Source organism: Osmerus mordax, chromosome 18, assembly GCF_038355195.1.
Source record: "Osmerus mordax isolate fOsmMor3 chromosome 18, fOsmMor3.pri, whole genome shotgun sequence".
Lineage (NCBI taxonomy): Eukaryota > Metazoa > Chordata > Actinopteri > Osmeriformes > Osmeridae > Osmerus > Osmerus mordax.
In genome coordinates, this window is record NC_090067.1 from 4852826 (window position 1) to 4867061 (window position 14236).

The window sequence follows — 14236 nt, forward strand, 5'->3', positions numbered from 1 at the left end:
ATGGCTGAGAACGTGGTTATTGGAGCATTAAAAGCTAATTCAAAATCGTTCAATCTGAGCTCGAAGAAGTTAAAGCACGTTCCAAAATCCGTTTCAAAATTAACAAATCTTGCAAAACTACAGCTAAGCAACAATTGGCTCACAACTTTGCCTGTGGAACTACAGTCTTTGCAACACGTGAGTACGCATTGCATCAGTAAACAATCTTGTGTACGTGCTGCTGTAGCCTAAAAAACAAAGCCATCCCCTAAATATGTCATTGATACGCTACTCAAACTTTGCTTTATCTGTTTGTTGTCTGTTGCTATGCAGTTGACAGAATTGAATTTGGGAAATAATACTTTGGAGGAAATTCCATCTGTTGTGGGGCACTTGACCTCCTTGAGAAAACTCTACCTATTTGGAAACAAAATCACGTCATTGCCTCCGGCTGTGTTAGGTATGTTCTGCCACACAAGTGCAGTCCTAGGGCTCGAACCACATATTAAGCCTAGCTACATCAGTCAACGCCCCCAATCTCAACACTCATTATCTGTTTTTATCCTAGGTGGACTCCCTAACTTGGTTATTCTCAATCTAAATCATAACTGCATTCAGTTCTTGCCATCAGCAATAGACAGGTGCACATGAAGCTTGTTCAACCATATTTGAACATGAAAAACCAGCATGATCGATTGCACATGACCATTTCTATGACCACAGTCATCTGTTTTCTCAGGCTGGTTAGACTTAAAACCCTCAGTGTGACGGACAACAGATTGGAGGAGATCCCTGTGGAGTTGTGCTCTCTTGATACACTTGTGGAGATCAACTTGACCAATAACGATTTGATCCGATTGCCGCAACAGCTCTACAACTTGTCACATTTATCCAGGTTATACCTGGCCAGAAACAAGCTGAAAGAATTACCAGAGGTATAGGTACCATTCTGGACTACGCTTGCCCGGAATAAATAACTAATACATGTCAGAAATGTCACATTCTGTCCATAAGTACAACTGAACTGGTGGCTAAGTTTGTTTTATTGAGTCAGTATGTAGGCTAATGATTTTTTTTTATTTAGTTAAGTGCAGAATTGTTGTAAATAGGTCAAGGATCAGAATCATACAGTCCAGCAAACTATTTCTGTATCTTCAGGCCAGTCAGTTGTAGGAGTTAGTATGCCAATCTTATTAGTCTACAATTTTACATATAACATGCTAAATTTCAAAGGGAAATCTGAATGTTGTCCCCTAACATTCCTCTCTCATTGTCAGGGTATTGTATGTTGGTCTAGTCTTAGAATCCTGGATGTGGCTGGCAACAATTTATCAATGTTTCCTGTGGATGTAAGTACCAACTATTGCATTATTTTCTTGTTCAGTTCAATTCAAATAACCGTATTTGTCCCAGAGGGGCAATTTGTGTAAACAGGCATAGTGAAAGACACACAAACAGGATATATAAGACAATACATGATAGACTACAGTTGCCATGTGGCAGAGATGGCAGGGGTTACCTGTCATATGGATAACTGGTAAGGACCCTCCTCAGGGTTTCCCTCAGCACTTTTCATTTAAGGCGGCCGCCTAAGCAACACACGCCTGCCACCTTAACTACGTCGTAAACAACGTTTTCTTTTTTTATAGCGATATCCGCCGTTGTCCTGTTTTCTCCCTTCCATTCCAAACCGTGACCAACGCCAGTCTCGCTTCTCTATAGAACGCATTAGTATATCGCATAAACTAGCCCCCAACCTCACCCTACCACCTTAACTAACCCATTTTCTGTAGGACTAGGCAATGATGGTGTGTGCTGTTCAGTTTCAGCTCATGATTTTGAGGAAGCTGCACTGTGAAGACAACAACTTTGTGCCCTGTGAACCGATTGAGTCTGTGCAAGAGGTGGAGGTGCTGTCATTAAAGGTACAGTGTACCCAACCTAATCTGAGCTGTACCCATCAACACATCTGGCATAGTTGTTGGTGAAACTCCCAGAACACAATCGTCACCAGACGTGGTACAGTTCATTCTGGTAGCCGACAAGAGAAAAAACACAATTTGAAAGGACAATCACCAGTAACAATGCCCGTTACTTTATTTACACTCTCAAAACATCTTCAGGGAAAGTCATTTCAATAATCTACCCGGATTTTGTTGGTACAATGAAGGCCAAGTGTGAAGTGAAAATAAGAACAAGAGTGTTCCCTGCTGTGGGATTCTAGGAGCTGGCTGCTAGGTTGATCCTGGTGGAGGACAGGGACCAGTTCTCCGTGGTCCACGAGGCCCTGCTCTGCCACCCCACCCTGGCCAGCACACTGCAGGGCTGGGGCCTCTGTGGCCTCTGCTCCCTGCCCTTCCTAACCACCTGGCTTGAGTGTGTCCAGTTCATCAACCTCCACAAGGTACGTCACTCGATTGAAAGGTTGATATCATCATATCTCGGTGCTAGGTGTACGAGATATGTCATTGTTTCAGTTTTTTCTTGATTTCCTGGATTCAATAAACAATTCATAAAGCAATTTTAGGTTAATCCTAGTGTGTCCACAATGTGTATTATTTTAGTGGTAAAACATTAGCCTAGAGGCAGAGGCTCTCCCCCCAACTCTTCAAACTCTTATTTACAAATGTAGTCAAATGGCTGAGCGGTGAGGGAGTCGTAATCGTAAAAAAAGTAATCTGAAGGTTGCCAGTTCGATTCCCGGTCATGCCAACTGACATTGTGTCCTTGGGCAAGGCACTTCACCCTACTTGCCTCGGGGGAATGTCCTTGTACTTACTGTAAGTCGCTCTGGATAAGAGCGTCTGCTAAATGACTAAATGTAAATGTAAATTTACATGATAACTCCAAAATGTGGGCCCCTCAGGTAGAACATATCATCCCAGGCTTTAGGCCTCATATGGCAGTGAGAGAGAGAAGGAAGGGTGAGGGGCATCGAAGGGGTTAGGAACATGGGCTCTAATGGATGTCTCTAAGGGTCTGATCTCATCTTGCTTTTGTTTTAGGACATGCGGATAAGGAGTCACCAGACCATTCCAGTCCGTGTGCTTCTCTGTTCTTATAAGTGCTTCAACAAGAGTGGACACTCCTTCTATGGTGTTGGCTCTGTAGAGAGAGATCATTAAAAGCAATCTGCAAAACGATGACATTTTACTTCAGAGCTGTAAAAGCTGTTTGTTTATTGATGCCGGTCCAGGCACCAAATATTCACACCTCAAGCCCAATCAAAATAGGCCTATATTCTAATGTAGCCTAGACAGTAATAGATTGTGGCCTTAAGCCAGTGGTGTAGTAACAGAGTATGCTGTAGGTGGCGACAGAGGATTGTTAAGAATTGCAGTGTTTACATCTTCATGCCATATTTTAGTTACTAAAACTATTTTAGTAGCCTACTGAGTACAACATCAATTCCTTCTAAAAGAGCTTATTAAATATAGTAATTGTACTGAATTGTCTTGACATTTTTCACATAGCCTAAGGCCCATAGTTCTGTATTTTGCCTTCAGAGTAGGCTATGATTTTTTATGATAACAAATTCATAATAAAATGGAACTCTTATAATTGATTTATGACTGGTATAATCATGTAACTGTGTTAAAAATGAAAAATACACTTTCTATACAGATTTTGCACGGGTTATTTGTAATGCTGCGCTGAATATATAATCTTATCCTATTCCCTTATCAGAGTTGATCTACCGCACCTAAGCTTCCATGCCTCATCTCCATCTTCAGGCCGCGGCATCTGTTCCAACCTGCGAGAAAAACTTCATTTCTCCGAATTAATTTCCCATCCACGCCTAGCAAGCTCGCTGTGCAGTGTGTCGGCAGAGTTGGGCCTGATGAATTATGCATCAGGTTTAATTGCAAACCCAGAAACTAATGACTTTGGACTGGTTAACAGCAGGGGAGCCATACATCTCGCGCAAACCGAATGAGAAATCAGGTCCGGAAAAAAAGCCCCCTAATTGATGAATAATTGAAGCCGTGAGCTACAGGGCATAATTGTGACATTTTGTTTCAATCAATTTTCCAAGTGGCGGGGAAAGTGCACTTAGGAGGCGGGCAATGAGGAGGACTGCGGGGAGAAGGGGTGGACAGTGGAAATAGCCGTTGGGTCGTCAGTCATTAGAATGACTCTTTTTCTCTCTCGCTCCAGTGGCCCTGGACGCATTAAAAAAAGTACCTTTTTTTTCTCCCCCTATTGCAGAGAGAGTACTTCATCTATCACATGCCAATTATGGAGCCACAGGCCTGCTCTCTGTCCAGACAACCATCTCTGCCTTTTATTTTCACTCGCACAAACATTTCCTTGTATTGTTTTTATGAATCAGTTTCTAAATGAACTTGAAAGGAATGTACCCAGTGTTCTGGACTATCATGTCATATATACTGTATCATCTATTTGAACGGTCTGTGCTGTTGTGTTTGGGTGTGTGAGTGTGTACGTGCGTATGGGTTTGTGTGCCTAGCAATGTCAAAATTCCCTTGTAATCAGTCCAGCAGTTGATTGGACAGGGCAGTGCGCCAAGCCATGGTCAACCTCGTGGAACTAAACAGAGCCCCAGTATGGTCCTCTGCTAGTTGGCTCGGCAGTTTCATGCCTCGAGACAGAAGCACACCACCAGGGCCAGGCACCATCTGATCTTATTCTCTGGAAGGCCGAGAGGCAGGCTGGAGTGCGGTGCTTACAATAACAAATAATGTAAGTACAGTCCCACGGGAACCACCCACACAGGACACATGCCCTCATACTTGTTTGTGAATCCCAATTGAGAGAAGTGTCCACTTCATAGCATATTAATGACTGCATTTCATTGGGAATATAGTGGTGTCGGAGTCTATATTTAGGTCACTGGCCTGTGTTGGCATCCTGGTAGCCGTGGAGCAGAAAGGTCGTCAGAAGTGAACAGGCATTATCCTGGGCAGCAGATGTTGGCAGAGGGGCCCCAGGCCCTGTCTGTCTGGAGTACGGACCCTCAGCAGATACATGCCTATATTCTAAGCAAAATCACATTGCTCATACGCAGCCTAGCCTATCAGCTGCCCCCCCCCCCTTCTGTTTTATATCTGTTTTTTCCCTCACCGCCACACAAACACTAACCCAATTTCCATGTGAAGCCTGTGTTTTGTTCATAACACTGATCAGACACTTCTCATGCTGCATATATTACATGTAGCCTACTCAGGGAGTACCTAAACATTCCCTCATAAATAAAGAACTTTGTGGCTCTTGATTGACGTTAATGGAGATGAACTGGTGGCTGACGCTATCCTGGGAGGAGGAGACACACACCATACGGAGAGGCAACAGACTCCAACTGGAGAAGCCTGAACACTCCTTGGAAAATTCCTGACATACGTGCCGTATGTTAATAAGCGAGTCTGGCTCGGATAATTACAAAGAAAAGGAGAGAATATTGCCTTTGGTGAAAAGGATCTCCTGTCTTACCTCGTGGGGTGTGAGTAAAGTAAATGTAAAGTAGCTGGTTGCGCATAGATTCTAATTTAGTGTGTTTCGGAGGTTGAGTGACAGCTGGCAAATTTGGGATTTATTGAAAAGGCATGGGGGTGTACCTGTGCCTTCCCTCTGACTATTTAACTGGCTGTATTTGAAGCCTAAGCCCTATTGTTGTGGGAAGACTTGCTTTCGCAGGAACAACGTAGCTTAATGTTTCAATAGCTGAAAGACACACAAATGAGATATGCAAATAAAGGGTAAATTGTAATTAATTGTGTGTGGATTAGATTGTACAGGTGCTGGGCTTGTTTCATTTGTGTTGAGTTGTCTCTGTTTCAGTAAATACTAAATAGTCTATTATGTAATATTGTATAATAGACAATCACATTCATTTTAGCAATAATATATCTTAATGTAGCTTACAGTATTAGTGTATGTTGCCTTGGTGTGTTCCATGGCCTGTGTGACTGGAGGGCTGGATGAGAAGGTAGGTTTGATGAAGTCTAATAAACACCCCAATTTGGCACAGCCTAACAAAGGCCCCTGTCAGCACCTGGTCAAATAAACTTTGACTTAAGTAAATCCAAGATACCCTTTGCTGCCCATGCGGCTATAAACTGCCCACGTGTTTTCAATTCACTGAACAGACAAGAGCTATGGATGTCACCAAATGTACAAAGAGGTATTGACCTACGGCAGTGTGTAGGCCCTGCCTATACAAATGTGTTAAAGGTCAAGATTATGTTTTTGCAAAAAATGTCAAAGTCAAATACATTAAGTGTTAATCCTGTACATTGCGTCATCTTCTAAGAAATACATTTCAACCAACACAGTTGGCTCTGCTGCTTTCGCTGGTGCACCTCCTGGGCAACGTATGTTAAATACAAATGTATATAAATTCATGAGTGTAAACAAATATTCACAGTTACAATATTTAACATTTTAATCTATTTAAATATTTAATCTATGCATAGCAACTAGTATTTATTTGGTATATTTTAAAGGTGGACAATCAGCTGGATGAGGCCCTTGTTGACATGATTGTCAAGGACAAGGCATTTTCTGTGGTGGAGGATGATGGACTTGAGGGATTTGTTCACAAGGTTACATTAGACACTGCTGTGTGGTTTAATACTACTAGAACCCTCGAACTCATCAGAGAGGAAGACCAGATTAACTGTTGGTGCATGTGTCCAATTATGTACCCTAACTTTAACAAAACATATCTCCACAAGCCAGGAACATCTGTGACCTTTGAAAAAACGATTTACTGAAAGCAGGAGTGATTGTCAGCAAGAGGAACTATATTCAACTGCACAGTGAAGGAAATGTATATATATTACTTTTTTTTTTACAATAAAACTACCTGGTTCCATTATGATGCTGCTAAACACTTGACCTCTGTCTAAACAATCTCTTCTCTTGCAGTTGAATCTGAACCATTATTAAAGTATGTTTTAATGATCCTATAGGGCCTAATCACTTTGATTGAAGAGTGAAATTGTCATGCCGACAGGTCCTGGAGATGAGATGCATGAGTTGGAAAACATATTTGGTCTGTTTCAAATGACTTGAAGTCATCGGAGACTTGGTCTATTTACTATGGAGTCTGCAATTCTGCATTGTGTTCTGTTTTGTATGCATGATTTATTTGCCTTTGAATCAGATTTTACTAATAGGATATGCTTCCATTTTGATAAATGGGTAAAGAAAACACAAAGGCGAGATGGATTAAGTAAATTAGGTCAGTTTCGAATCACTTTTCATGCGCACATTAATGCAAACGTCCACTTCCCATGGAGTTTTCATGACTTTCAATACAAGTGGTTGTTACTCAATAGTACTTTTCGAAAAACATTTTCAACGTCATCCTGACGGAAGGAGGACACTTTCCAGAACACTCTCCATTCTATTCTCTCTCCATCCGTGAAACCTCGAACCTCGAACCAGCTCAATTTCTCATTTCTCAAAAGACCCAGAGATCCATGATTGCTTTCACTTCACAGTTTTCATTTCAGAAAAACGTCTTGGCACCAGTTTACCCCCCCCCCCCCCCCCCCTCCACACATTCACACATTCCTCTCCAACTCCTCCCACACACACCCTTCTCCCAGCCTCTTATGATATTCTCAAGTTTTACCGATATAAGAGGGAGCTATTAAAATAAGTGGCATTGATTGCTGTATTAGAGGCTTTGGTCTGAAGAGGGAGAAAAACAGCCACTCAATACCAAGCGGTGAGCCACTGTAAAAAGCTGGAGGACTGGCACTCCAATCAGTCCAATCTATTGTCTCACATCGTCCCAGAATGGCTGATCTGGTATTGAGTTGCTGCCTGCCAGACTACCAAGGCATTGTCAGTGTGATGGCCGTTGCAATCAATTCTCTGTTGTTGTTGTTGTCGTTCTGCTTCGTGGACACAAGGGGGCAGTGTGTTTCTCTGCTGTTTCCGCCAACGCACTCAGCAAATACATCGGGGGATGCAGACAAGCATGTTGCGGCATCTTAGGAAGAGATAGCAGGTACCTACTCAAAAAAAGGCATCGTTGAAATGTAAAGCTTAACTGAAATTTAAGTTTCAGGTCCTTGATGATAACAGGTGTACTTGTTCTTGTTGCGTGTAACCAGTGAGAGAAAATATTTTTGCCTCCTTGATATGAGAGAATTGAAGTGTGAGTTAACATGCCCAGGTGGGCAGGTGGACAGTCCTTGATTTCATTTGACTTCTAAATCTTTCTCCAATAAGATCAAATTGAGAACTGTATTCAGTCAAAGCAAAATTTCAAATGAGCTGTAAAAAGGTTGACCTACTAGCGTCAGTCTGCATGCTATCTGACAGTTCTGGGTAAGTCCAAGTCAACAAGCTACAAACCTCATATGTACTGTCGTTGAGAAAAACAACCGTTTTCAGAATCCTAAAACATACAAATAAGCTTTTCACTACAGTCACACACTGCAAAGTTTTCTTTGGTTTCAGTGATGGCTGGGGACCAAGGTAGGATGAACATTTTTAGGTTACAAAACAAAGTGAAATGGCATCTACAGTGAAGTCAAATTGTATTTTTCTGTTTATTTTTCTTTTGAAGTCTTTTTTTAAATATTCCCTTTTGGTTCTTTGTGATGGTTGGCTGGCTTTTACTGAATCTAGCAATTGCATGAGTCATGTTCCTTTGAATTCAATTGCAAAGCTTTATTTTTACTAACAATGTCAATTTATTTAGCTGTTTTCTGCGGTGGCTTATGCCATTCTATCAATATTTCCAGTGTTCCAGGGCATTTCAATCTGAAAACCACTACAAGGGCTGCATCATGAATATTCCTATTGTGTTATATGTATAGTCACATAATGTATAGACAAGTTAACTTATTGAATTCGGGCTAAACAAATCACGTCTCTCAACATGGACATGTCAAACCCACCGTGACGTAAACAAACCATGGACTGTGTATGTTTTATGTTCTGACACGGGTTATGACGGGCGGTCCAGCACGCTTCATGGGATGGGCTTGAAAAGAATCGACCAAAGGTCATGTGACATGGCGTGCGGGAGCATGCCTGGTGTTGCGAGCAGCGGCTGGCTTGGCGGCTGGCGGACACCAGGTAGCGACATCTGGTCCCTGGGTTTTTCTAGAACACACAGTGCCCGTGGCGCTCCAGGCTTCGCTGGCCAAACATCTGTCTGGGCTGGGATGAGTGAGCATGGGAGGCCGGGAGGGAGCGTGGGGGGTGGGGGAGAACGTCCTTGAGGAATGTGTTGGTTCTCATCGGAAAATCTCTCTCCCCTTCACCCCTATTGCTTACTGACACTCATTCTCTCCTCCCTCTCTTTCTCTGTGTCGCATCCAAACAGAGCCCTAAAGGTTGAGAGTGCCCCAAACCGATTTTTGGAGTCATGTTTGAAGTCTGATGTTGATAGGCAGAGTCAAGATGGCCGACAAGGCTAATGGACAGGTAGACTTAAATCTCGATAACCAACAACACATCTCAAGACTGACTTTACCGTAGCTTTTGCCCGACAACAGGCGCTCCTCTAGACCCGAGAGAATGTGGCGAAGGGCTTCACCAGTCAGGCCACGTCGTTCCAACCAGCCTCATTGCAAATTCACATTTTAATGAATCGTATGAGAGCCTGTTCAATTCGCGACACGAAAATATATGCTGCTTTCGATTTTTGATGCTGCTGATCGGATGACCAAAGATAAACATGCCTTCGCAATGCTGCAGCCTGCACGACTGAGCCATAAGCATTCCATCCCTCCAGCTGCGTTGTCGCCATGGATGTCTTCATACGATGTGCCTCCTCTGGTGTTATACCCCTTGTGTTAGCTGCCTGTTTATTCTACAAGACAGCTTCAACCCAACATCAATGAATGGATGACTGTGTGACTGATAAAGGAAGGGGTTTAGAGATGGAATAGGAAAGCCAGGCAGGTTTGTTTAATCTCCCGGTTTTCACCCCAAGTACTTCTGTCCTCCATGTGCTTCTATAAACGACTTAAAACTCAATGTGTGTGAATAGCTCTTCTATTAAACGTGTGCACTAATAACAGTTTACTAAGCTTCTCGACAAAATGCACACGATTTAAAAGTGGTGCTACAGTATCGAGGTGCCATTACAAAAGGGACGATCGACCGGATGGTTCCTTGTTTCGCCGTGTTATTGTGCCCGTGGAGAAACGCACAGCGGGAAAGGCTCCGCCCTCGATAACCCCCGCCAGAGCGAGCCGTGAAGCGCTCCCCGGCGGCGAGGCCCTCGCCCCGCTTGCCCCTTCGAAGCGAGACGACGGTGCGACAACAGATGGGGCCCCCCTCTCTCTCTCTCTCCCGCGACGCCGCGCGCGCTGACAGATGCCGACGGAAGGGGTGACAAACACACTGCAGGTGTCTGTCCCGTTGCTGCGGCGTTGGTGGGGGGGAGGGGGGGTGTAGGTTGGTTGGTAATTGATAGTAGAGGACAACCCTTCAGAGGGAGCCGGGATCTCAGGCCAAGTGAGCAGACCGAGCCACAGCGGGCCTGGGGGTTGGACATTGTCCAGGCGTAGGACGCATCCCGTAGGCCTCGTCCGTGTGCCTGCGACGCGGAGGAGGAACGCGTCTCTGGTGCCACGTCTTTTTCAAAGTATGGAAACGACAGACCCCGCCATTGTTATATTTCTGTTCCTCCCTCTGTCAGCCATGCCTGGCTGGCACGCCATCTTGCCGGCTGCTCAGATGTGTGTGTGTGTGTGGGGGGGGGGGGGGGGGGGGGTTGGCACGGCCCAGGTGAGCAAGCTGGCCGGGAGCTCTCCGGAGGCTGAGCTGACCAGATGGTAGTGGCCCTACACACACACACACACACACACATGCATAGATTCAGGCAGGTGAGCACACACACACACACGGGCTACATCTTCAGACATAGACAGGTACAGCACATGGAAGGAAACAAGTTGAACATAAAAACACCATGTGTCTCTGTATTTCACAGCTCTGCCCATGAGATGGGGATAACTCAAAGGACAGAACAGCTCTGTATACGACCCTCCTTACTTTGAAACACATAAAAGTCCCCAGTGAAGTCTTCTGCTAGCTCATATCGTAAAGCTGAAAGTGAAACAAAAGACGGATAAGAAGCTGGGGCCCTTGCCCTCTCCTACTCTCTCTTTTTGCTTAAGTTTGGCTCAGTGACCAGGACTAGCAGAGTTGTTTTCATAATGCACAAGAAGACAATCTTACATGAGAACATGCAGAGGCTTTTGGTCCAGACTTTCTTTCGACACCTTTGTCAATGCTCTCCCACTCCCAGCACAGAGACACAACCGAATTCCGGCATTTTCTTCTGCCATTACTAAAGGAACCTAAAATCACTATTCCAGTCCTACCCGTAGACAGACAAATCTTTCGCCATCTGTAAATATTTATTCAGCATCTATATAATTAGGCTGCACCATGCATCACGTCAAACGCATCCGGCTATTCCTCACACTCGCACAGCTGGATAATCCTCGCAGCTGGATAATCCTGCGAGAACAGCTCGGTCAAACATTTGTTTTAGATGTGGGAGGCATCGGGGAAGGATGAAGGGAGGGAGGGCGGATTGATGGACGGAGGGGAGAGGACGAGATCAGCAGAGGGAAAGTGGGAGAGGAGGAAGGTGAACGGGAGGTGGAGAAAGAGCCGGGGGGGGGGGTGTAGGGAGGGAGCGGACGAAGGGAAGGAGGTGGGGAGGAGGAGGACAGAGTAGGGGAGGTAATTGGCAACGTTTTGTCGGGGCTTGTCGCCGCCCGTCTGAGGGAGACCCCTCAGCTCAGAGTCAAAGTAGTCACCGTGCGGGAGATGAGAGCCGGAGCAGGATTAATTGGACTCAAGCTGATTCTTGGGAATTCCAGCGCAGATTGATTTGAAAATGTACTGGGAGCTTTATGAGATCTGGAAAAACCTGAGAGAGAGAGAGAGAGAGAGGGAGACAGAGCGGGAGAGAGAGAAGGAGAGAGAAGGAGAGAGGGAGAGAGAGACGAGGAGGGGAGGAAGAGAGGAGAGGGAAAGAGACCTCTCTTGACCTGGCAGGCCTATCCTCTCAGACACCTGCTCAGCTGATAAAGAGTAGAGCAGCTGTGGCAAAGCTGCACTGCCTTAAGTGTCTGCTGGCCGAGGGAACTAATGTGTGCAGCTTACATGAGAGGACTGGGTGGAGAGAGAAGTACATGGCCTTTGGAAGTGGATGAGGAGCAATTCACATTCAACACCAACATCAGGGGACACTTTTTATTAGCATTTGTATATATCATATAACATATGTCATATATTACTTTTAATATAATTCACACACATTTTATTTACATTGTTAATTGGGCATATACTGCTTCTTAATAGGGCCATTTTAGGATTTTTCTTTAGTGAGGATCAGACACTGTATTTTTTTAACCAATTGCATACATGAGGTTTTGTGTGTTACTGAGCGTATCAGTTAAACTTTCATGTTTGCTTGACAGTCACTGATGAACTAACATCCTCCATCTCACTTCTTTTTCCCTCTTTCTTCATGTCATGGGAGAAACCCAAAACTTCACGATCCCCAAAATATTCAAATTAATGTGCAAAATGAAATTCCCTAAAGTCTAAAGAAAAGCGACATTTTCCATTAAGAATTCCTCCCATGAACAGATACATATCATGAAATCGTGAAGGCACTTTGGCATGCCTGCAGGGCATCCTATTTAATTTAGACTTATTAATACATAATCACCAAAATGAAACCAATCTCGTAGCCTCTACAGGGACAGTAGTATACAGTGTTTATTCTGTAAATATCCAATGTGTGCTGTCCTGCTGACTGGAAGTTAGCAATGCAAGTTGCATGAAATATTCAGCTTCGCTGACAGATGAGCACAAACAAGTTAAAAGGCACTCCAGAGATATGGAAACAACACGCCTATGACACTTTCTAATATTCAGTCCATGCATTGCTCCCAGGACCCAGGCGTTGGGTCAACCGCTGCGTTTGTGCGCTCTGATGGAAGTGTCGTCCATTTCGTTTGTTTGTTTGAATTCATCCTTGTGCATGTAGTCCGATGATTTAAAGGGTAGCGACAATACAAAAGTGGATGAACACACATATCCCTGACTGTAGGCAATTAGTTACTGTTGCGAGGCGTGCCCTCCAACACTGAGAACACTCTGGAGCAAAGCAACAAAGTCTGTATCCTAGAGCCCACCCCCACACAGACACACACGCACGCGCACACACACACGCGCACACACATACACGCACACATACGCACAAACCTCACCTTGGTCCCTGAGAACACCTGCCAACCCCTACCCCCACCCCCTCCTCCCCCCCCTCCTCACATACCCCCTCGGAGAGATGGATGTGTGAGTGTCTCTCTCGCTTTCTCCTGCTTTTTCTTTCGCTCTCAGGCCAGCATCCAGGTGCCGAACAGCTGGGGAGAGACCAGGGGGAGGGGGGGTGGAGGAGGGATGGAGGAGTGGAGAAGCAGGAGGGGGGGGGGGGTGGAGGGGTGCCGGGCAGGGGCTATAAATTTCCCGGTGTGCTTCTCTGGGGTGCTTAACACCGCCGCGTCTCCCGGACGCCTTATTAATCACGCCAGCGCGAGGGGCTCAGGTGTGTCCCGTCACTCCTCGCCTCGTCAGACGCACTTATTTAACTCCTCCTGCCCCCCCCACCACCACACTCCACCTCTCCTTCATATCTCTGCCTCTTCCTTTCTGGCACCGCCAGCAGGCCTCAACCCCCAACCCCCCCCCCCCCCCCCCCCCCCCGTGACCTGTTTCACTCTACTGCTCCACGCCTGCCCGGGGAACAGGGAATGGTGTGTGGGAGTGTGTGTGAGGGTGGTGGTTGTGGGGGGGTGGGGGGGGGAGGGGTGGAGGGGGTCTGGAAGGATTGAGACTGCGTATGGGTGAGTGAACTAAAGAGAGAGAGCGAGGGGAAAAGGAAGGGAGCAAGGGAGGAAGGCAGGAGCGGGTGACCTTGCTGTTTTAGAAGCCCTCTCAGGTGCACACCGAGGAGCTTGGGAGAGACACAAAGGAACTCTCACCACTCCCTCATGGGGTTTAAGAGGACTTAGCATAAACCGTGTAACATTCAGCAACTTTTAAGTCCGAAAGAGTTCAAATCCAGTAATGCTTCCATTTTGACCTGCGTTTCTGAGTGGACGCACATCCCAGAATTTCAGCGCCCAGCAGGCTCTATGAGGGAGTTTGCAGCGTAGCTGCCAACTGCACTCCCTGAGCTAAAACAGCTTTAAACAGGATTCAAGGGGAAGAGACGGTTGCCTGTCTCAGGTAACGGTCC

At 45.4% G+C, this 14236-nt stretch overlaps 1 protein-coding gene across 1 annotated transcript in view; it reads left to right on the forward strand.

Moving 5' to 3' along the window:
• Positions 1-14236, forward strand: part of lrrc69 (leucine rich repeat containing 69) — a 23308-nt gene continuing 9072 nt past the window's right edge. Inside the window, exons 1-8 of the mRNA XM_067256256.1 lie at positions 1-177; positions 313-439; positions 548-620; positions 719-914; positions 1257-1328; positions 1803-1904; positions 2204-2383; positions 2985-3086. Coding sequence (XP_067112357.1) covers positions 1-177; positions 313-439; positions 548-620; positions 719-914; positions 1257-1328; positions 1803-1904; positions 2204-2383; positions 2985-3086 — 1029 coding nt within the window. The remainder of the gene's footprint in view (positions 178-312; positions 440-547; positions 621-718; positions 915-1256; positions 1329-1802; positions 1905-2203; positions 2384-2984; positions 3087-14236) is intronic.